General features: G+C 28.4%; 1 protein-coding gene across 1 annotated transcript; it reads left to right on the forward strand.

The window, feature by feature from the left end:
- Positions 1-3,029: 3,029 nt before the first annotated feature.
- LOC108747555 lies at positions 3,030-20,525 on the forward strand. The gene is made up of 17 exons (XM_018485113.1): positions 3,030-3,293; positions 3,504-3,691; positions 4,362-4,631; positions 5,379-5,621; positions 5,722-5,904; positions 6,759-7,014; positions 7,101-7,441; positions 7,716-7,778; positions 8,709-8,813; positions 14,043-14,320; positions 14,956-15,239; positions 18,447-18,548; positions 18,705-18,865; positions 19,068-19,254; positions 19,608-19,830; positions 19,898-19,992; positions 20,104-20,525. Exons 1-17 carry the CDS (start codon positions 3,134-3,136, stop codon positions 20,166-20,168), a joined length of 3,204 nt encoding a protein of 1,067 aa, XP_018340615.1. The 5' UTR covers positions 3,030-3,133; the 3' UTR covers positions 20,169-20,525.
- The last annotated feature ends 2,298 nt before the right edge of the window (positions 20,526-22,823 follow it).

Raw genomic sequence — 22,823 nt, forward strand, 5'->3', positions numbered from 1 at the left:
TTTTAATATTTAATATTGATTATCAAATAATGTAATTTTAAAATCTAACGTTTCTTTTGCATTGCAAAAACATAACAATTAAAAAAGATAATAGAAACATTCGTTATTAAATAACGTTAACGTATTATTTTTAAAAATTAGTAACAATAATGATAATAATTGAGAAAGGAATAAGTAGTGATAACGGTAACGTGTTATTTTAAAAAAATATGCATATAATGTTGCCAACTTTGTAAATGCATGTATATATTCCTGAGTACTTTTATTGTAAATGACAACTATAACATTTTTTATAAAAAATTAATTAACTTATACATGAACATCTTTAGTAACATGATGAATATCGAGATTTTCTATTTCATGCCAAGTACGCTGTAGCATGTCTTTAATTATGATGTCAATAGCGGTTACAATTCGGTTACGCAAAACAAAATTATGTTTAGTACCTTAATAGAGTAAACTATGTCTCTGACATCTTTCAGAAAAAGGCATGGCTACGTTTGATACAGATTCGTGCATAATAATAAGATTATTCAACCATTTTCTTTTAGTAAAACCAATGTTCTTTGACAATCATCTACACATGCTAAAACTATTTGCAAATTATATTTTGCATTCCAATGTTTCAACAAAACGGAGCCTCTTCTTATACTGGAGCTTACAAAAGAACATTAAATATTAGATGTAACTTTTTCAGATCATTAAAAAGGTTAAGGGGTTCCCTCATTTCCCTAATATTGCTCTCTTGAATTTATTCTTTTGGTACTGCCAAAAATGTAACGTGGTTTTTCAAAAAAAGAATTCTTGTAGTATCTGTTAATGAATTTATAATCGATGATATATCACTGAATTCTTTTTAAACTCTGTATTATCTGGAAAAACACAAAATTAAGACGATATTTTAAAAACAGCGATAAAAACCGCAAATAAACTGTTTCCTTCCTTCAGCTCCAACACATTGTTAATAAAACCACGTTACACTTTTTTCAAAAAAGGAATTCTTGTTGCACTTGAAAATGAGCTTAGAATCGATGATCTATCACTGAATTCTTTTTGATCTTTTTTGAACTCTCTGCTATCTAGATTTATATTAGGAAAAGAATTTTGTTCTATTTTGTCACCCAAAAAGTTTTAAGTCTCCTTTTAAATCTTTGCTTTTATCAACATGTATTCCATTTTAATAAAATTGGAAAAGTAGCAAAAAGAGTACATGTCAGATATATTAATCATTATATGATATCAAATCATCAAATGATTTCACTGTTCTATCCATGTTTTATCATGTACATGTGTGAATTGAAACAAGAACAGTTCGGAATCAGATTCATCTTTTTTTATCATATCGAGTCAGCAGTCTAATTAGAAGTTTGTGCATCTATTACCGTTAATACGTACACCAATGATGTATATTTTATATGTTTGATTTAATACATTGTGAGTTTAATTTTTTATATTTGAAAATATCTTAAATTTTATATTTGAAAATCTATATATTATATTTATGAAAGGGAACATTACTTATCGTTTAATTTTTCTTGATAAGACTTAATGAGAAATGACAATGAAATCGATGTCGAATCGACGTAACCCTTAGAGATCAGATAAGAAGTGAGGTAGGGTAAATAAAAAGGGAACTTAAGATCCAAGACACAATGAGATGGATGAGAGCGCGGCGACGCCAATAGAGAGACCACATCGATAGAATGAGCCTAAAAAAAAATATCAAAATGGGCGAAAACAAATAGATCCAGCACAACTCTGTTACTAGGCAGACCACCTAAGCGCTGGCACGAGAGATTTGGATGTCAGGTTCACAAGAAGAGTGATGGGGACAAGGAGAGAGAGGCAGAAAAGACACCTTATTCTAATATAAGAAGAAGAAGAAGAAGAAGAAGAAGAAGGTTTATTATTTTTTATTCGATTTTTTATTCTGAAAAATTAAAAAATTAACGATGTTTGTCAGACATGGTTCGTTACATAACCGACAAGAAGAGTGATAAAGGCAGAAAAAACACCTTGTTCTAATATAAGAAGAAGAAGAAGAAGTGTTTATCATTTTTTATTCGATTTTTTATTCTGAAAAATTGAAAAATTTACGATGTTTGTCAGACACGGTTCGTTAACCGAGAACCACCCAAGCAGCACGCATATTCAAAGTGAGAACATACAACGTCTTATGTCATATGTCTGACAAACATTATTAATTTTTTAATTTTTTAAAGAAATACTATATGTCGTGGAAATTATTATGATGGGAAAATTCCAGTTAGACAATTACAGTGATAACAGACTTAATATTTTTTTGATCGAATTGACTAAGATACTCGCCCCGGAAAATTGAGAGGTTCTATAATAGATTCAAACCCTAGCTAAGGTAATATTTTTCGCAATAAGTTCTTTATAATTTTTCTAATTTAATTTAGAGAATTTAGGGGGGAGTAGTAGCGTTTCAGACTGATTGTGTCGAAAGTCCGAAAGTTATCGGCGCGCAATCATACTTGAAATAAATTTATTTAAAGTATACATATCGTATTAATTGAAACATTTAACTTTGCCCGAAATAATTCGTTTTATGTCATATTTGATGTATTTATATGTACGGTTGTTCTAAAGAATATATATTTACACACATGCGACCATATAACGCATTCTCTTTATATATATCAATTATTGCGAGGAATATTTTCGAAGCCTCAGTGGCCGAATTGGCTAAGACACTCGCCTCGATAAATCAAGAAGTTTGAACCATAGCTGAGGTAATATTTTTCGCAATAAGTTCTTTACAGTTTTTCTGATTTAATTTAGGGGGAATTTAGGGCGGAGTAGTGTTTCAGACTTGTGTTGAAAGTCCAAAAGTTATCGATGCCCAATCATATCTGAAATAAATTTATTTAATAAACTATACATATCGTATTCAAAACATCTAATTTTGAATTTTAAATATTAGAATCTAATTTTGATCAAAATAATGATGTTCTCTGTCATATTTGATGTATTAATATTTTTTATTTATTTCTTTTCAACGTTGAAACAGCGTAATTTTGTCAAGCACAATCGATAAGGAAATGATATCGATTCCCTTTGCCATTGTTATATAAAACAATTTTGAGATTCGACAAGCACAAACGGCATAATGTCGTGGGCGATTTTTTTGTGTGCTCTTTTGCTCTGTGGAAGCAATTGTTTTGCTTACAAGATTCAAAATAAATCATGGTGGAATAACACCGTTTTTTATCAGATTTATCCGAGAAGTTTCTGTGACTCAGATGCCGATGGAATAGGCGATTTAAAGGGTAAGCATATGCTAATTGTGTCACTAGCTGTTATGTATCGTTTAATGAAGAATAACGAATTATTAAATTAATATATAACAATTACAAATTCTATTGAATTAATTATTGTACAATTTTATATACCTAATCTGAAAATGTTTATCTGAAAATTGAAAGTATTCGAGCATAATAACAACGACGATAATTAAATCTGTATTTTTTGCATGTCAGGGATAACTTCGAAGTTGGATTATATTGCGGAAACTGGCATCAATGCGATTTGGCTGTCGCCCATATATACAAGTCCTATGGTTGATTTTGGATATGATATATCCGATTTTGTTAACATCGATCCAATTTTTGGTTCATTGAAAGACTTTAAAATTCTTCTGGCACGCGCTAAAAAGCTCGGTCTAAAAGTGCGATGACTAATATCTTGCCTAATATTTATAAATATAATTTTTTTGTATTATAATTACAATATTAAGAATCGTTGTTTAAATTGCATATGTGAGAAACACAATAAGTAGAAATTTAAAATGCTTATTACGGTCGAAGCTAGATCTTCATTGCCTTAAAATAATTTAATCTTGAATTACTAATATACACTATACAGGGTGTCTAGTAAGATGGGTCGGGGCCACATTGGGGGGTGAGAATGGATCAAAAGGAACAAAAAATTCTTATACCATTTTGAGATACTTGCTATAGTTTTCGAATTAGAAAAGGAAACATCTAAGCCAATATACGGTTAAGCCGCGCCGCGCCAATTCGTAGGACGGCCCACTCGAGCGGCAGCGCCGGCGGTGCGCAAGGAGGGGAAAGAAGCGAAACACATAGGACCACCATGCCAGGCTGTGCCAAGCAATGAGCGTTTCTTTCCCCTCCCTGCGCACCGCCGCCGCTGCAGCTCAAGTGTGGGCCGTCCTACAAATCGGCCCAAAGAAATTTTAAATTTCTAGTATTATAATTACATTTAGATAAAAAATATTAAATAAGACTTTTTATCTCTGTACCTTCTAAAAAAACATTTTTATTATGTTTTACTTTTTATTGTTATTTTGGAGTCATTTTATAATATTTTTACAGGTAATTCTCGATCTTGTGCCGAATCATACATCTGATAAGCATATATGGTTTCAAAAGGCTCTTCGAGGTCATAAAAAGTATAAGAATTATTATATTTGGGCAGATGGCAGAAATAATGACGACAAAACACCGCCTAACAATTGGATTAGTGTATTTGGTGGATCCGCGTGGACTTATGTAAAATCACTAAATCAGTGGTATTTCCATCAATTTGAGTATAGACAACCTGACTTAAATTTTCGTAATCCTGCAGTAAGAAAGGAGATGTTGGTAAGTATCAATAAATTAAATTTTTTAAAAATGTTTTATATATATATTATACTCTTTTTGGAAAGAGATACTCCTATAACTCAAAACACTTTTAATTCTATTCTTTTTATTGATAAAAGTGATAAATTAGGATTTACAATTTTAATAAACTGTGGTAATAAATCATACTACATATATTATTAAAATAATTAAATAAATATATTAATACTTTATTAATATAAAAGATTAATAAAAGAATTTTATGATTTTCGATGTTATCAAAAATTAAAGCGGAAAAACGAGGGATAATGAGAATTAAAGCACAATAATTAGAATGCTAATTAATTTGAGTAAAAACATTTTTTATTAAAATTATTTACTTGATATATAAGCTTAATATAAATTTTTGAACTTTTGTTTGTGATCACTGTTTTCTTTCGATTGTATGATATGGAAGTACAATGAAGTAAGTTAGTTCTATAAGTTATATAATTCATTATAAGAATTTATTGCTTAATTTTTTATTATATAGTGTATTTTTTAATTTTTAAATTTATTATATTTAAATTATTTTATTTAACATTTAAGACATATATTATACAAAAAAATGTAAAAATATAAAAATAAGTTTGTATCTTTAAAATAAAATTGAAATGTAAATTCGTGCGTTTTATAATTCAAAAAATATGTTTAAAAGAATTAATAAAATAATGTTATTTTAGAATTATTAATTATCATAATTTTTGAAAATTTTTTGATTAATTACAGAACGTGTTGAAATTTTGGTTGGATTTAGGTGTAGACGGATTCCGCGTTGATTCGGCCCCATTTATTTATGAAAACCCAGAATTGCTAGACGAACCTAAAAGTAACATAGACGGTGCCACGTCGCGAGAGCATAAGTATTTGAAGCATATTTACACCATGGATTTAATCGATACTTATAAATTGTTTGGAAAGTGGCGAAAATTCTTGGACTTATATGCTTCAAAACGTAATCAGGATCGGAAGGTGAATGATATATACGATAGTCTGTTTCTTATTTTTATTAAAATTATTTGTCGTGTTTTATTTTTTGTCTATGTTGTAAAATGTTTTCTTTCTGATTTAGTTGATGTTGATGGAGGCGTACTCTGATTCTAAGTATACTATGCAATATTACTATTATGATTTAGTTCCGTTTAATTTCAACTTTATTACAAATGTGAACGCAACATCGTCTGCGCAAAAATTTAAACAACAAATAGATCTGTGGATGAATTCGATGCCAAGAGGTAAAATCGCTAATTGGGCGGTACGTAGTTATATGAATAAAATTATCATCTTAATGAAGACGTCATAAATTAATTTAATATTACATATATGTATTTAATATTTTTATTATTTTGTTATAAAACCCAACAAGATGATTAAGTTGTTGTAAATGTTATGAGAAATTTTTATCTAAATGTATATAGTTGATCAATTTTATCAATTTAAAACCTGAAATTGCAAATATTTATTTATTTTAAATAAATATATTAAGCTTGGATTCTCTCTCTTTAAAATAACAAAGCAACTATTTCAAGGTTACTAGAAGTCAGCGCAACTGTTGTAAGAAATATGAAAAAATTACTCCATAGATGTTCTGAAGTCTTTATTTAAAGTTCTTGAACATTTCAACTCACTTTGAAGTCCTCTTCAGCATTAATAAATATCCTAAATCATATTGCTTAAGCAGTCTGCCGAAGATAAGTTCAAATTGCCCGTTAATTTGAAATTGCTCATTAGACATTCGATATTTGAGACGGTTTAGTCGGAGAAACATCATATCTGTATAAAATGGCACATTAACAATTCTATTGAATATAGTATTATAGTTAAGAAATTCCAAAGTTTTATGATAAGATTGAAGTTTGTTGAGAAGCCACTACAGTTTTGTGACTCCGTTTTCTTCTGCTTTTGATTCTCAGTAGTCTTGAATTAATTGCCTTGTTATTTTATTTATTTTATTCCTTATAAAAGGATCTATATAATATAAGAAATTCTAAAAGATCTTAAAATTATTGAAGAATCTATTACAACAGATTTATCTTAATTGCATTCCATAAAAATAAGAATTCCCTTATTTTTTTCTATAGGCAATTTTTGATATAAATTTTTTTTCAGATGGGAAATCACGATAATCCTCGAGTTGCCTCTCGTTATCCTAACAGATCGGATCAAATGACTATGTTGTCTATGGTCTTGCCAGGCTTGACAGTGACATATAACGGTGAAGAAATTGGCATGGTGGACAAGAGAGATATATCTTGGGAAGATACACAGGACCCTCAGGGGTGTATTGCGGGTAAAGAGAAATTTAAGAGTACGTCCCGTGATCCTGAACGCACGCCATTCCAATGGGACGCGACAAAAAATGCAGGTAAAGGATAATTTGTGTCTATCATAATGTATTTAGTAAAATGAATAACATATTTTTCCAAAATCCGACTATTTAATTATTTACAGGTTTTAGTACAGCAAATTCGACGTGGCTTCCGGTACATCAGAACTATAAGGAATTGAACCTGGCGAACCAAATGGCAGCCGATAAATCGCACTACAAGATTTATAAGACCTTAGCTCACATGCACCGAACAGAACCGGCCCTTACTGAAGGAAGTTATAAATCAATTACAACAAACAATGGCACTGTTCTAGGTATAATTCGAAACAAAGGTAGCCGCGTCGTGTTGCTTCTGATTAACTTTAGTAATGAAGAACAACAAGTTGTCGATTTGTCACAAGAAGAACTTCCTTCGAAATTGAAGGTCAAAGTCTCCAGTATGGGTTCCAAAGTGATACATGGGTACAGTTTACACATTTTATGAAATATAAATAGTTAATTAATGGCAAAAATAAATAATTTTTGTTTTTTAATTAGTTGTTTGTATAGAAACTGTTCAGATACAATTACTATTGTTATAACAAATATATTTTTTCAAATAATATTTTAGCAACAAATTGTTTATAGATTTTTTAAAGAAATTATTTTTAAAAATATATTATGTTATAATGTTGAAAAAAAATATGTTCTATATAAATTAATTAGTAATAATTCATTTCTGTTTTTTTGTTTGTAGGAAATTGGTTGATGTAAACAAGATGTCTTTACCTGCTCAAGATACTGTAATATACACGTCCATATGAATACATAACTTTCTAACTACATTTGTCTACTAAATATTCTAAAAAAATTATTAACTGCACTTGTTAATTGTTTTCTTGCAATAAAAAGATATAATTTGAACACAGCAATTCTTGTAAAAAGAATTAATTGTACACTTTTGTCATATTTGTGTATAATTGGAATTTTTGTCTAATTTGAAACTCTGTTCGCATGACTATTCTGTTTCATTGATTTATTATTTCAAATTATGTAAGCATAAATAAAAAATCTTGATTTTAGCATATGAGTCATGATACAAAAGAGACTCAATTGTGCCACTAATTGTAAGTGATCAAAGGTGTGTATGATTCAGTAGATTTGTATCTACTAAATAGCGTTAAATCGAATAGCGTTCATGATTTCATAACGTTAAGAATTTATTTATAATGTGGATTTTGACGAGAAACACTTTTATTAGTATTTACTGAATCATTGCATATTGGTTATTTTCAGGTTATCATTTATAATTAGCATAATTGAATGTATCATAACTCAAAAATCGTTTTAATCAAATTCGTATTGCTTAATTATTTTGCATATTCGGCGTTACAATTTTTATAGTTAAATAAGAAAAAATTTATTTATTATTTTATTCACAATAAAAATCTTTGATTAAAGTGTAGATATCTTATTAATTTATTTTTTATATTTTTATATCGAACTAAATATATAATATGTTGAAATATTTGTATTGAATAATTTATTGTTAACTGGCATTGTATCGACTGCCAGTAGGTGTACGGTGGCGGATTTCTTCACGACTAAAATTAATGAATGTGCCGGTAAATCGAGATGTTGTATTGATCGCGATAAACGCATGCGCCTTTATTAATTCGATCGTACGTCTGGAGGGGTAATGCAACGTTACGTGCCAATGGGCCCCGAGGTAGCTGCAAAGCTCGCGATAGTGCAAGTCCATAGTAGTATGTCAAGAGCAGTGTTGCACGTGTTTGTACAAACATTCGACGAAGGTGACAGTGATTGTCTGTGATCCCGAACTTCTTTCCTCCACGGTATTTAATTGGAAGAATATATCAAAACTCAAATTATTATCTCGTAATAAGCTCTAAGATACATATTGACTTATTTTATTTTTTATCCATTTATATTGTTCCTTACAATAATTTTTTAAATAGATATCTATGAGTTTAGAATCTACCATGGAATACTTTTTACTTTGATCAATAAAACGTAATGTATAGAACGATAGCATCGTTTGTTTTGACAGCTGTGTTCATTGTATTATTTGCAAATTATTTATTTTTAGTCTTCTTCATTTAATATATTATTACTTTTGGTTTTTTAATTAATATTATTTACTATATTATTTAATATATTATTTATATATTATTTAATATATTATTTACTTTTAATTAAAAAATATTTATAAATTTTTGAACTGTAATTATCATAATTCTTTATACTGAATATCAAATTTGATTACTTAAGATTTTACTTTTAGTAACATTTTTTCAAATAAGTAAATATATTTCAAGCTTTCGATCTTTGTATAATTTTATTGTATAGAAATGATTGACGTGATAATAAGATATCAATATTTTTTAAGTACGAATTTTAGATAGAAATTTAGCTAAGCTAACTGTTATTTATTATCTTATATGAGTAAATTATTTTATATACATCTAACTAATTTTTAATTGAATAACTAATATCTTTACAATAATTAAATAACAATTTTATTAACAATTTTATAATTGATATAACAATTAATTCGATAACATTGACGATTCTTATTTTACAATATATTTGATATATATACATACATTTAATGTGCAAATCGCGTATACTTTAAATTGTATTTCACTATCAAAGTAAACAACACATGAAAGTCTATTTAACAAGAACATTTCTGTCACATTGTTTTTAGTTTGCGTTTCCTAATTTTTTAATTTTTCCAGCAAGCAATTAATTGCTGTAAGCTAAAACACTATAACAGTAAATGGTGTGATAAGTCGAAATTGTGATTAAATTGTTTGTTATTATAATTAGTAAATAATTAATAAATATTTAAGCATTTATAAATCTAATTTGATACCGATATGAATTTTCTAGCAAGTTATTAATTACTATCAACGTAATAACTTGTTGAGTGTTAACGTAAATATAATTTTTTGAAAAGGGATAAATACAGATTATATATGTTTAAGTATTCTCTTTTGTAACAATAACACACAAATTTCACATTTTTATACTTGTATAGTATAATGAGAGCATACAAATTAACATGCAAAATGTTAGAAAATATTTTTTAGAAGCCGAGAAAGTTAATGTGTGTACGAATTAATGGAATTTAAAATATTTTAAACCAATGTGCAAATTTTAGCTTGCGTTTTGACGAATATAATCATGTAGCTAATTTGACACGCAAATTTACTATCGCAACATATTAAGCGTTATTTGCGTTTTTCGTTTAATATTTTTGCAATATTAATTTTTTGCATGTAGAATATATTGGATCATATTTTGCATTAATAATGTACTGCTCGTCGAGCAACGTCGAAATCATCATCCGTTCTGTTTGCAGTTATGTTTAGCTACATTGACCCGACACATTCGTTTCGCTATACTGCCAAGTGATAAATATCGTACTTTGTTGCACTTGCGTTTATCGTCCGTATTTTTGTTGTATTTACAAATACGTTGAGGAACTTTTTTTAATGATTTTAATATTTAAGAATGTCCGCATGTCCCGCATAGCGCAGAACTGCATAATATAGATAACGCTGCATTGCAGTTGTGTTCCATTGTGAAATATTGTCGTCCACATGCCGTTCGATATCGTTCACTCCCGCATGATCTGCTTTATTATAATAATTTTTCATTGATATTTGTTTGCCGCTGTTTATGCGCCGATCATTGTATTTTATCACACATATAACTTTATGTTACTGATATAAAATTTTATATCTCTTAGTATGTATTAATATGCATCTAGTCTCATTCTAATATTATCAAGAATATTCGATGTATCATTGCCAGTATATTATTCTTCGTGCGTACGTCTTAATAAACTGTAAGGATGTAAACTAATAAAATTATTTTCTAGTTCTAGTTCTTTAAGTAGTATTGCTTATTTTATTATTTTATTTCTGGAGATATTTATTCTTAAAAAGAATAAATATGCTCTAAGAAAGAGAAAGAAAATATTTGATTTACAATAAATTTTAAATAAATTTTGAAATATCTTATGTTATAGTTTTTTTGAAATACATTTACTTTGCGTTAATGATTTTTTTATTAAAATTTTTCGAATATCGATTTATGATTTCCTTTTAAGACGTTTACATAACTATATTTCGAATACTGAGATATATTGATACAGAATTCTTAATAAATATTATACATGTTTTGGCCTCGCATTGCCCACATTAATCGGAAATTCTCACGGCGTCGAACTTGCTGTAGACATGTGGACGCAATCAATGATCTATCTTTAGACACTATGAAAAGAGTTTTATTTGCGGTTTTGTATGATAAATATCGATGATTATTTATTGCGCATTCTTTACTACAACTATTCCTATATTAAATGTTATATTTTATAAATTTTCTTATTAATTGTTATAATAATAAAATATAATATTAATAATATTTTAAAGTTAACTGGAAAATTTTGTAATAAAAAATTTTAACAATAATGAGTAAATTAAAGACCTTTATATCTATTTATATACTAAATTTTTTTGTTTGTCAAAATTATTTAACTATATCAGTTGTGTAGTTAAGATGTAAATTAAATTTTTATTAAGCAAAACTTGTATATTTTGAAGAGCATTGTTACTTTGAATGATTATTATTTATTGTTATATGTATAATGTTGAAATTATGTAAGTATATAGCGGTAAAATTCTTTAACAAACGCAAACAGTTAGAATATAACAAACTGGATTTTACCAAAAATTTGTATGCAGTGGTTAAGAATAGTCATAAAGGATATCCGTGTTGATTTGATATCATTTGTGGTTACCACAACGTAAGATTATATATAAGTCTGTTTAGTTTAATATATTCAGTAAATAATAGATAATCATCCAGTAACCGATTTTTATGATTTAATTTTATTAGTTTAGTATCAACTTGTTTAGTATCATTTCTTTATTTATATATATATATATCGACATTAAAGGAAGACGTATTTTATGGTAACATCGAGAATATAAGTTATTCTGTATTTAAAATAAAATGTATATTTATATATTCACGATACCGTCTTCCGGAAGCTCTCAGAATAAATAAATCGTTTTAAAGATTCTTTGTCAGCAAAAAAGTAGAGCACGATATAAATGGAATGCCCTTTCCTATGTCTGATATGTCGCGCGTTTTTCTTTTTAAGTGTAAGTGTAAAGCATGAATGCAAAAGGTCGCATGAAATTAATGTAATGTGTAATTGGATGAATGAGCAAACACATTTAGATTTATTATGATTGTGTGTGTGTGTATGTGTGTGTACGTTGCTAATAAATTAATTGATAAACTTTTACTTTAGTAAAAATAAAAATTGGAGCGTAAGTTAAATGTACGGGAAAAGTAACAGAAGCGTAAATGAAGGTTTTAGGAAACGAAAATTGAAACACAACGAAACATAAAAGAAACGTGAAAGTTATTTTTCGTTCGTCCTCTTTTATGTTTCGTTTTAATTTTCGCTTCCTAGAAATTTGGTTTACGCTTCTGTTACTCTCTCCTTATGTTAGATTTACGCTACGATTTTTATTTTCGCCAAGGTATATATTCTTATTTACTTATTATTTATAACATACACTAGTAGGCGATTTTCTATGGAAATTTACGGGTTAATTGAAGTTTATGACTTTCCAAATTATATATATAATTATAATTAAAACAACATTTTAATTTTTTATAGTAACGAGTATATAAAAATAAAAAAATTAATAACATAAAGTTTTTTTATATAACAGTACACAAGATTTCACATCATTAATCAACTATTTATAATAATAAATTGTACACAATGCAAATTATTATTTATTCTTTTTGCATACGTAATTTATTTTTGTACTTTGAGTATTTTTATCTTGAGTATTTTATTTTATTTTGAATAAAATGGCACGAGTTCAAACAATTTACGTGACCTCGAAATTTTATCACTTCCAGTCGACATATCTTTTTTCAATTCCCTTTTTACTACGATTCATCGTTATCGTTTTACGCATAGTGTACACGTGTATATAGATGAGTAGGTGGTCGGTAGTGGCCTATATACATCGGAAATGAAGCTTACGTTTCTTATCTGAGATTACTTTCAGCCTTATTCGCAAGGACTATATTGAGCTTACAAGTACCGACGAGATAGATCGCGAGTTTCGCAAATTACTTTGCTGAAACGTTGGAATGTGTAATAGGAATCCGGTGCAAACTACCTCAGCGAATTAGAAACCCTTTCATGATTGGCATTCACACAAGGTCTGTCGGATAAGACCTAATTACTAGAATTTCTCTTTGTTATCGTTACGCTCGCAATTTATTGTTATTAATAAGAAATGAAAATATTGGATATTATTTATATATTTTGAAAAAGTCTACAGTAGCATAACTTTTATTTTTATTATTTTATTTTTATTAATTTTTATTTTCAGTTTACGGAAGATCTTACGCATTTTAAAATTTAAAAATTTGATTGCTTTTTATGACTCAAAAATGCACAAGTTACTTTGTAAATTTAATTTAGGAAAATTTGTAAAACAATACAATATCTAACTTTATACATTAAACTAATTCTCATATTATATTTTTTAATTTTTCACTTTTATAACAGCAAGAGTGCTATTCATACTTTGCACATAAACTATCAAAAAAGCAAAAATTGATGAATCTTTAAAAGCTATACATTAATTTAGAAATCAATTCTATAATATTATCTTGGACTTATTCTATTTGCGGCATTAAACACTCGTTGCTTTAATTAAATTTGCAAATATATGATAAATATTTGTGTTTTCAAATACGCACAGCATAGCAATCTTCATCTGTTGCTTGCAATTATCTATATTAAATGCAACATTATAATTTTTAAATTTTATTTTTTTTTGCATTTATATCTTTTAAAATTTTAAATACTATTATTATCAGGTGTTAATTGATTCATTATGAGATGATTGTACAAAAAATTTATTGTTTAGGTACGAGAGATGCCGACAACACTACTAAATTATGTGTCTTAAAAATACAGGGTTAATTGCGATTTATGTATGTACTTATTCCAGGATATGGTAGATGTTACAACAGCTTTGCCATCCAATGGAAGGGCGTCGTTAATTGGACGCACCAGAGGTGCTCTTAGATCTGTGCGAACCGCTCTAGGAGGAAGCGGGGAATATCTTCAGGGCCTAGGGAACAGAATAGGATCTGCTCTTAGCAGTAGCTTAGAAGAAAGCGAATTGACTACAACCCCTTCTACGCCATCATCATCGCCGCAAGCACCTGCATTGCAGTCTATCAAGTCAGAAGAGCATTTAGGACGGCGGAAACTCAGGCTTCCGAGGTAAGTTTGTTATCCTAAATGCTTTATAACAATTACGTCATGTACGTTAAGAGCGCGTAGAAACTGTAAACTGTAAACTTAGCAGTGTTGAAACTGTAAACTTGACAGTGTTATTCAACAAGATGAGTTCAATGTTTTCATTTGTCTAAACTAACAATCCTTCATTTGTAGAGTTGAAATTAATTTCTATACTATATTAAAATATGCGTAAATAATTTTTACATATACGCATCTGTTCTAACCCATTATAAATATATTTTATTATAAATCTATTTTTTATATCTTTTATAAATAATATTTAGAAAAACTATGTCTAAAATATAAAAAAGATTTAAAATATTACATTTTAAATTTATTACATTTTCTTCATATTTGTTATTATACAGCTTAAATTTCATTTGCTATACAATTTGCAGAATTAATATTAGGTATTTGCTAGTCTATATATGACATACATACATAAAATCATGTAATTTTCTTGTAATGTAAATTTTAATTGTATGTGCAACTCTTAGTAAGCTATTAACGTGTCGTACGCATTATAGTACAGATTTACATTTGTTAGAGAAGAATAATATTATAATATTCGCTAGTCATGAATATTTATACTGCGACACGCAATATTTTATTTGTAGATTTGGCGCGGGACTATCCTACGAGGATTATGAGGCAATAGCGCGACATAAATTAGAACGGCAGGGTAGCGCCAGTCTTTCCAGAACAAGAAAATATCCACCTGGGATGACTTACGAAGAGATAGCATCCTCCAGATCAGTCTCAAGTAAGAAACAGGAGAATCGAATTGAACAGGATGATATCAGTCCTGATCGCGACAGCCAGGAAAGTATAGAGCCCATTCAGGAGCAGGACATCAAAGCGACCGGGCCCGATCCTTACGAGAAATTGAATTACAAAGCAGGTGATTAGCTCTCACCTCCAATTATCCGCGGCAGACGTCGACCAAGTCGAAGTCAATAACTCTCTTCGTCTTCGACGACGATTGCTATCTTTCTCTCGCTCGCGGTTGTTGTGATCATGCAGTTACCGAGACTCGGCTGGAAATAATATACTATGTTCTTCTTTCTTTCACGAAGCGAGGGCGCCGACCCGCTATCAGACGGTTGTTTTCCGTTTAGGTAAATGTAACAGTCAGTCAGTGTGGACTGCCCCTGTGATTTCACCCGCGTGTCCCCTCAGTGTATTACACGTGCTTCAGCTTAAAATATCAAGACTTTTACATATTTAAATACGTGAAATATCCACACACACGCTCACACACAATTGATATATATTATTTAATACATACTCTGTTAAAAAGTGATGGTATTGTACAGTATTTGTAAGTTTTTGATACATAAGGAAAAATACATTCTTAAAAATATGAGTGTAATTTCCATATTGGGTAAGAATTAGGATAACTGTCCTAATTACTGTGCCTGTCTCTATTAGTGTGCTTTTGTATTTCGATAAGTTTCATAAAGAAAATTAGCACAAATAAATAAGAAAAAATATTTTTCTTTTGTTAAGTTAAATTATTAATGTATATACACACAATACCAAAGATAATATTTTATTTTTTAAGAATTAAAATATTTTTAATATTTTTTGAAAGATATGAGGAATTTATAAATCCAGTAATGCGCAAGATTTTAAGCTTATTCTTATTAATGTGCCCTATATTGGAGCTGAGAACGTTGTGTTATGAGTGTACTGTAAAATAAATATAATTGAAATAATGATTTATGTAATATTGACATAAACAATTAGCTTAAATTTATTACTTGTTTTAGTAACTATATGTTAAATATAAAACTATATATATATTAACTTTGAGTTAAATGTGAATATAGGTACACAAATCGGGGGCACATTAATAGAGTCATTACCGCTTAGAGGACTCACTAAATAAATATATTCTCTATTTTTGTCAAAAGCATTATAAAGTATTTACATTTTTTAGATTAAAGAAATATTATAAGGAAAAGAAATAGTTGGAGAACTGATATTGATTGCAAGCAGAAAAAATTAAAGCTACAATATTTAATAATTAATTCAGTAATAAGCAAATTGACTAAAGGCACATTAATAGGATCAGTTACCCTATATAATTCTCATCAAAATAAAAATTACATCCATATTTTTAAGAATAGGAAAGATCAACGCAAATAATACAGTTTTATAATAATACATAAAATATTTTTTGAAAATTTCATAAAAAATTATTACATCTTCAGTAACAATTTAAAATATTAACAACATTATATTCAATTACGATTAATATTTTTCTTCAAGTATTAATGTGCACGTATAGCTCGTGTAAAATTAATTATTAATATTCAGATTATATATTATCTAAAGAAAGTCTCGATATTTAGAAGCTATTGTAATCTTACCACACGCCCGAATTTCTGACCCCTCTTCCTCAGCTAGATGTGATTAGCAAATATTAGTGCAATCGATATGTTCGCGTAACCTGGTGTTCGAATATTCATGGATCGATTGCAATGAAACCTTATATGGTTTGACCTGGAGATATTGATTTTCATAATTAAACGTTTCATGATGTATCAAGATATTTAAATAGATTAGAAGATCTAATTTGTTTTAGTTTCTTTGTGTTATTTAAATTGTGCAATGTATAAATGAAAAACAAAAACCTCTTTTCATCCAATTTCGAAGCATTTACTTTTGTAAAAAATATTATTTTAATTCGAATATAATTTTAGTGTATGTTATATATACATACTTTCTAATTTTATTCTGGACTTATTTGTATATTGTATGATTTTTTTTACGATAAATAATGAATATTGAGAATGTAAATAAATGCATGCATCTTAATAATAATAAAAACAATATTTAAAAATGAAAGATAAATTAGTTTATACATAACGTATCTATAAAAAAAGCCTACCACAACCTAAATTATTGCATCTTTATATTTCTTCGAAATTGAACTACAGTAATATATACAAAATTTAATTGTGTATTTAATTATGTAAATTATAAAGTTGAAATAAAAAATTATTATAAATGAAAAGACATATTGTTTTGTTACATACGTATTCTTTATGAAAATAAATTTAAAATAAATTTTGTTTTGGAGAAGATGCGATTAAATATTAGCGTGTTTTAGCTTTGTTATTCGTGATTATTTTTTTGGACGTGTTATATATAAAATACAATTCGGCACTTGTATATTCGAACACGTCGCGTCATCATACTTGTAGTTTCTTGTCAGACATTGCATCCCTTTGGTGAAGATGTTGTTACCTGTGTATATGTGTGCATACTTTCACACGAATTGCCTATTGCACCCCGATTGCATTCATAGTTCAAATGAAGAACCATTTTACGTGGGCGGAAAATATTCCGTTATGTACAGAAACAGTTGCGATAAATAGTCACACTTATCGTCTACTGGATGCTTCAGTTATTTCCGCAATATAGAGCGATACATCGCAAAAATGTGTAGGTGTAGACAGTTAAGTAATATCGCGGATGTAAATATGTAATTTTCAGTATCATATATTATAACAATAATCATTTGCGAGTGTGCCTCGCTGTACTTTGGATCATTTTACTTTTAAAAGTTTCTTAACATTAACAAGTCAAATGATTGTGATAATTTTACGTCTCGTTGATGGAATATGAATAGTAACTCTAAGCAAGTAATCCTAGCATAAAATATTTATTTACATAAACTTTATATTACATTAGTGCATAAAATTAATAATTATTGATTATATTTATATTAATTTTAATATTTATAAAAGAGGATATTGTTTTGATTCAAATATAATTTCAGTATACATATATCATAGAGACGCTTTTTAATTTTATTCCAGATTTATCTATTTATATGATTTTTTTTCATGTTTTGTCGAATATTAATTTGAAACTGGCAGAATATAATTATGTAAGAGTGATGGACACTTTAGTTGTATAGTTTAGTCAATTTTTATCTCTTTGTCGTTTATTTTTGTCCAATAAATCATTTAGATTAGATTTTATTGCAAGTTTAGGTGTCGCCCGTGACGCACCATTGCTTGACACATTAATTATAATCGTGTTAAAAAGATTACACTTAAACATATATTTGTTACAAGGTAATTTTTTATTTTAGACATGCCTTGCAGCAGTGATTCTACGAGTGATCAAGATGGATACGGACCCAGCACTAGCTTAGATTCTAACATGGATGGTCGCAGAATATGGCAAAGATCAGGTACCGATCATAATTCTTATTTATTTCTATTTATTTCATATTTATTTAAGAAATTATTTTAACTATTTATAAATCGAGAATGTTTATAATAATGCCATAAACAAACATAAATTACGTTTGTAACAACTACTGCAATATAAACTTATTATTGTTTAGGTTCATCGGGATCTGTTCAATCCTGGGCTTCGAGCTTATCAGCTGACAGTCAGTCGGAGGAAGCTGCTGCAGACTTCATGAAAGCTTTTGTACCTTTACTATTCGACGCGCCTAATACTATCGATCAAGAACAAAAGGCTAATTTTGGGCAGATGGTTTTGGTATTTATCAAATATTAACATTTTAATAGTATCATTTATAATTCTTTAATTAATAATATGTAAAATATTATAATAATATTAATGATATATTAATGATATTAATCAATAATATGTAAATATAATATGAAAAGTACTAAAATTAATAGAAAGATACATGCGTTTGTTTTGACACTTATAAATTAATGTAATGATAAATTTACAGACAGAATCGGGAAGAGTATGGTTTTCCAGGGTAGTAAACGCGAGAAGGGCACGTGCGTGTGTCACAGAAGCTTCATTTTATTCTTTGGCGCAGCATTTCGCAGTCGCGCTGTTTGAATGCCATGAAGCGGATGATTTTGCTCCCGCTAAAAGTCTTATGAACATGTGCTTCACTTTCTATCATGAAGGTAATGAGAAACTAAGACTAAGATTTTGTAAAAATTGCTAATTTTTAAATCCTGCGATAATTTTAGAATATTATAGAAATATTTTAAAAGGAAGAATTATAATATCAAACAGTAAAAACTAATATGGTATTATAACACTGTTATGTTATATTAAATAAATATTTAAGATATGTAATTTTTAAACTGAATTATAATATATTTCTAGAATATATACATATATATACATGATTCTATACTATTAGATAATTACTATGTATTTTTTATTAATTTGTGAATCATCTCTTATCGTCTCTATTATTTATTAATGCACTGCGTCTGTGAGATTGTATATTTATTCTATCATGTGATTTTAGTGGAAGTTCCTGGATTAGAGCCTTACCGTGAATATTTATACACACATTTACGCGTTCAACCAATATGGACATCTATGAGATTTTGGACAGCTGCTTTCTTTGACGCAGTACAATGTGAGCGAGCGTCAAGACCGGTACCACCTCGACCGAAATCCTTAGATCAGGAAAGTATCGCTGCTGAAGATAGAAAGTTTCAAGCAAACATTGTCTTTGGACAATTAGGGTAAATATTAATATTTAATCTATATTTAAATATTTTAGATATATTTTCATTTTAACGATATTTTCAGGACTTTTACTTGCAACATGCATGCTTTCGGCCTGTCACGAGCTTTATGCACAGAGTTCCTTCGGAAACAATGTATTATAGCGAATTTAACTAAAGGTGATTATTCATATTTATTTTATATATTTGAATTTTTCTGACTAGAAAGATTTAAAATTTAAAATAAGGGCCGAGATTTTTAATAGAGAATTTATCTCATTTTTTTTTCAGAACAAGAGAAAATGTTACGAGATAACATAGATCGAATGTTCGATGAGACCGAGCCTTGGCGGTAGTTTAGTTTGAATAAACAGATAAGATTGATTTTGAAAATTGTTTTAAAGAAACATTTTGCAATGTTTCTTCTTGGAAATATTTCCGACGAAATCGAATTGTCTTCAAACGCCGAGAAAGCGATGAAGTCAATTATGAAAACAATCTTGTAAATAACGTTGATGTTAAGTCGACATTTGTTGAATCTTTCGCGGTATTCGACGCTGGACACGTCAATTCCTAAGATGCAAACACTGCACAGATTCGCGCCTTAATTGTGAAAAGTATATTGAATCTTACGTTTCTGAAAACTATGAAAAGATTACGAAAGATTTTTCCAAAATCGCTGAAACGAGGATTGAGGAATTAATCCTATAACGCTAACAGAGATTAAGGAAAATTAAAATTTGGAAATTGGAATTTCAAATATTGAAATTTTTTAACAAATTATTAATATTTATATAGCAATGATAAAGTTAAGAATAGAAGTGACAATAAGGAACTGTATTTGAAAATGGAATTGCATTATTGACAGTTCAATTGAAGTGTCATTTGTTGAGTGTAATTTATTATATTGAAGAGAAATGAAAAGAAGAAATATTATTAATGATAGAAAGCACATAATTCGATATGTACTTACACAAATAATTTTTAATACATCAAAATTTATTTTTAAACAAAATTTTACATAAATAAGGTTTCGTTAAGTATAACTAGTATAACTCTTCTATCAAATTTTGCGCGAAAGATCTTTTTTTACTATTTTGTATTATTACAAAATATAATCAACAGTTTTGATGCATCAAGAATTAATTTTAATAGTAAGGTTAAAGTTTATAGTATTGCGCTTATAATTATAAATTTACTGCTTTTAAGTCTAAAATTAATAACTAATTATAAAAACACGGGTCATAAATAGACATTACTTTATATTACTTCTTTCCTGATGAACGCATAGACAATTTCAAGCCTTACATGCGTAATTTTGAACTAGTTTAACAATTTCTGAAAATTATGCATTTTATAAGTGAAGCTTACAAACATATAAAGAACATGTGTTTTATCTTTATTAGGTAGAAGTATTAATTTTTTTTTTATCAAATAGCGAATGTCAGTATATGTAATCGACAATTTGCGCATTCCGACGCCTTGTTATCACACACATCATGCAATGTAAATAATTTTAGAGAAAAGCTTGTACCTAAACACATATCATCAAATGCAAATTAATACGCTCTATTTTATTTTATACATATACATATTATGTCTACCTACGATGTCTGCAAAGAAATAATGAACTTAAAAAGTACTAAATAAAGATAAATAAATTTCATTACCGAATTTTAAAATCTTTCAATAACAAATTAATAATCCCTTTTATTTTATGTAGGGAGACCGGCGCTAGTAGACACATTTTTTAGTTTCGAATTTTTACAGACAAAATTAAGAGACTTATCGAAAAAATGAATTCTACACCAGTTACTACAAACATTTGACTATCTAATAATATTTTAATAATAAGAGAAAACTGATAACTAATATGAAAAAAATGCATTTTTCTAATGCATTCCGTCTGATTCAACTAGCCTTGGGATCGGAATAAGGTATTAATAATGGTATGAGGTAATTTGACTAATATTATTAAAATAAATGTTAATGTATATTTAATCTTTACATATCAACAAAGCTTTCGTAAAAATATATTTTAAACGTAAACATGTTTATAAAACTTTTATAAAATGCATTTTAAACATAAACATACTTATAAAATAAAAAATGTATAACTTTTTACTTTGTTATTAGATAAATAACAATTTATCTAATCCGAATCGTTATTCGAATTGCAGTTATAACAAATATACGATACGTTGTTCAAACGAGACACGTTTCATCATTTGTCCCATTCGAGGATAAAGAATTTAATTTATTCAGAACCTTCCTTGTAACTTTTTCGATCAAAGGATATTTTTCTTTACTTGAATTTTCCTTACTTTTTTCTTTTTTTATTATCTTGCTTTTTCGTTCGATTTCCTTTCCTTTCTTGTTGATTTTACTTTTTTTCTTAGATTATCGAGCTTCTGTTTCATGAGGGCATCTTTTTCTGGCGAGTCCGTGTATATTGCATTAGTATGTTTACGAGTATTTCTTTTTTTTTTTGACACGGTCTCGCTTTTGGCAGAGGTCTTATATCCTGAAGTGTGACTATTAAGTTAGACATCGAAGATGGATTGACATTTTTCTTGACAGACGAAAGATCGACATTTTCTTTAACATATGGAAGATTGACATTTTCCTGGGCAGCTGAAAGATCGATATTTTTTTTGGTAGCTGAAAGATTGATATTTTCCTGGATAGAGAGAGAGAGAAAAAAATTCATTGTCATATAGTTCCGTGTTGTGATTAGTCTACTAGCCCCATTCGTTTATTTTTTTTAAATATCAACATTATACGATAACAAAGACAGATAAATCAAAAATTGGGAGCGGAGGATCAAAGGGAACATTTTTAGGGAAAAATTTTTATACCATTTTGAGATACTTGCTATAGTTTTCGAATTAGAAAAGAAACCGTCTAAGCCAATATACGATTAAGCCGCGTCGCGCGAATTCGTAGGAACGGCCCACACTCTTCCCCAATGTGGCCCCGACCCATCTTACGAGACACCCTGTATACAATTG

The sequence above is a fragment of the Trachymyrmex septentrionalis genome, unplaced genomic scaffold, assembly GCF_001594115.1.
Source record: "Trachymyrmex septentrionalis isolate Tsep2-gDNA-1 unplaced genomic scaffold, Tsep1.0 scaffold20, whole genome shotgun sequence".
In the NCBI taxonomy this organism is placed as follows: Eukaryota; Metazoa; Arthropoda; class Insecta; order Hymenoptera; family Formicidae; genus Trachymyrmex; species Trachymyrmex septentrionalis.

Coding starts and splice junctions, on each gene's coding strand:
- LOC108747555 (XM_018485113.1), top strand. CDS start 3,134: ATGTCGTGGGCGATTTTTTTGTGTGCTCTTTTGCTCTGTGGAAGCAAT. Junction 3,692..4,361: donor CTAAAAAGCTCGGTCTAAAA/GTGCGATGACTA, acceptor ATATTTTTACAG/GTAATTCTCGATCTTGTGCC. Junction 18,866..19,067: donor ATTTTGGGCAGATGGTTTTG/GTATTTATCAAA, acceptor ATAAATTTACAG/ACAGAATCGGGAAGAGTATG.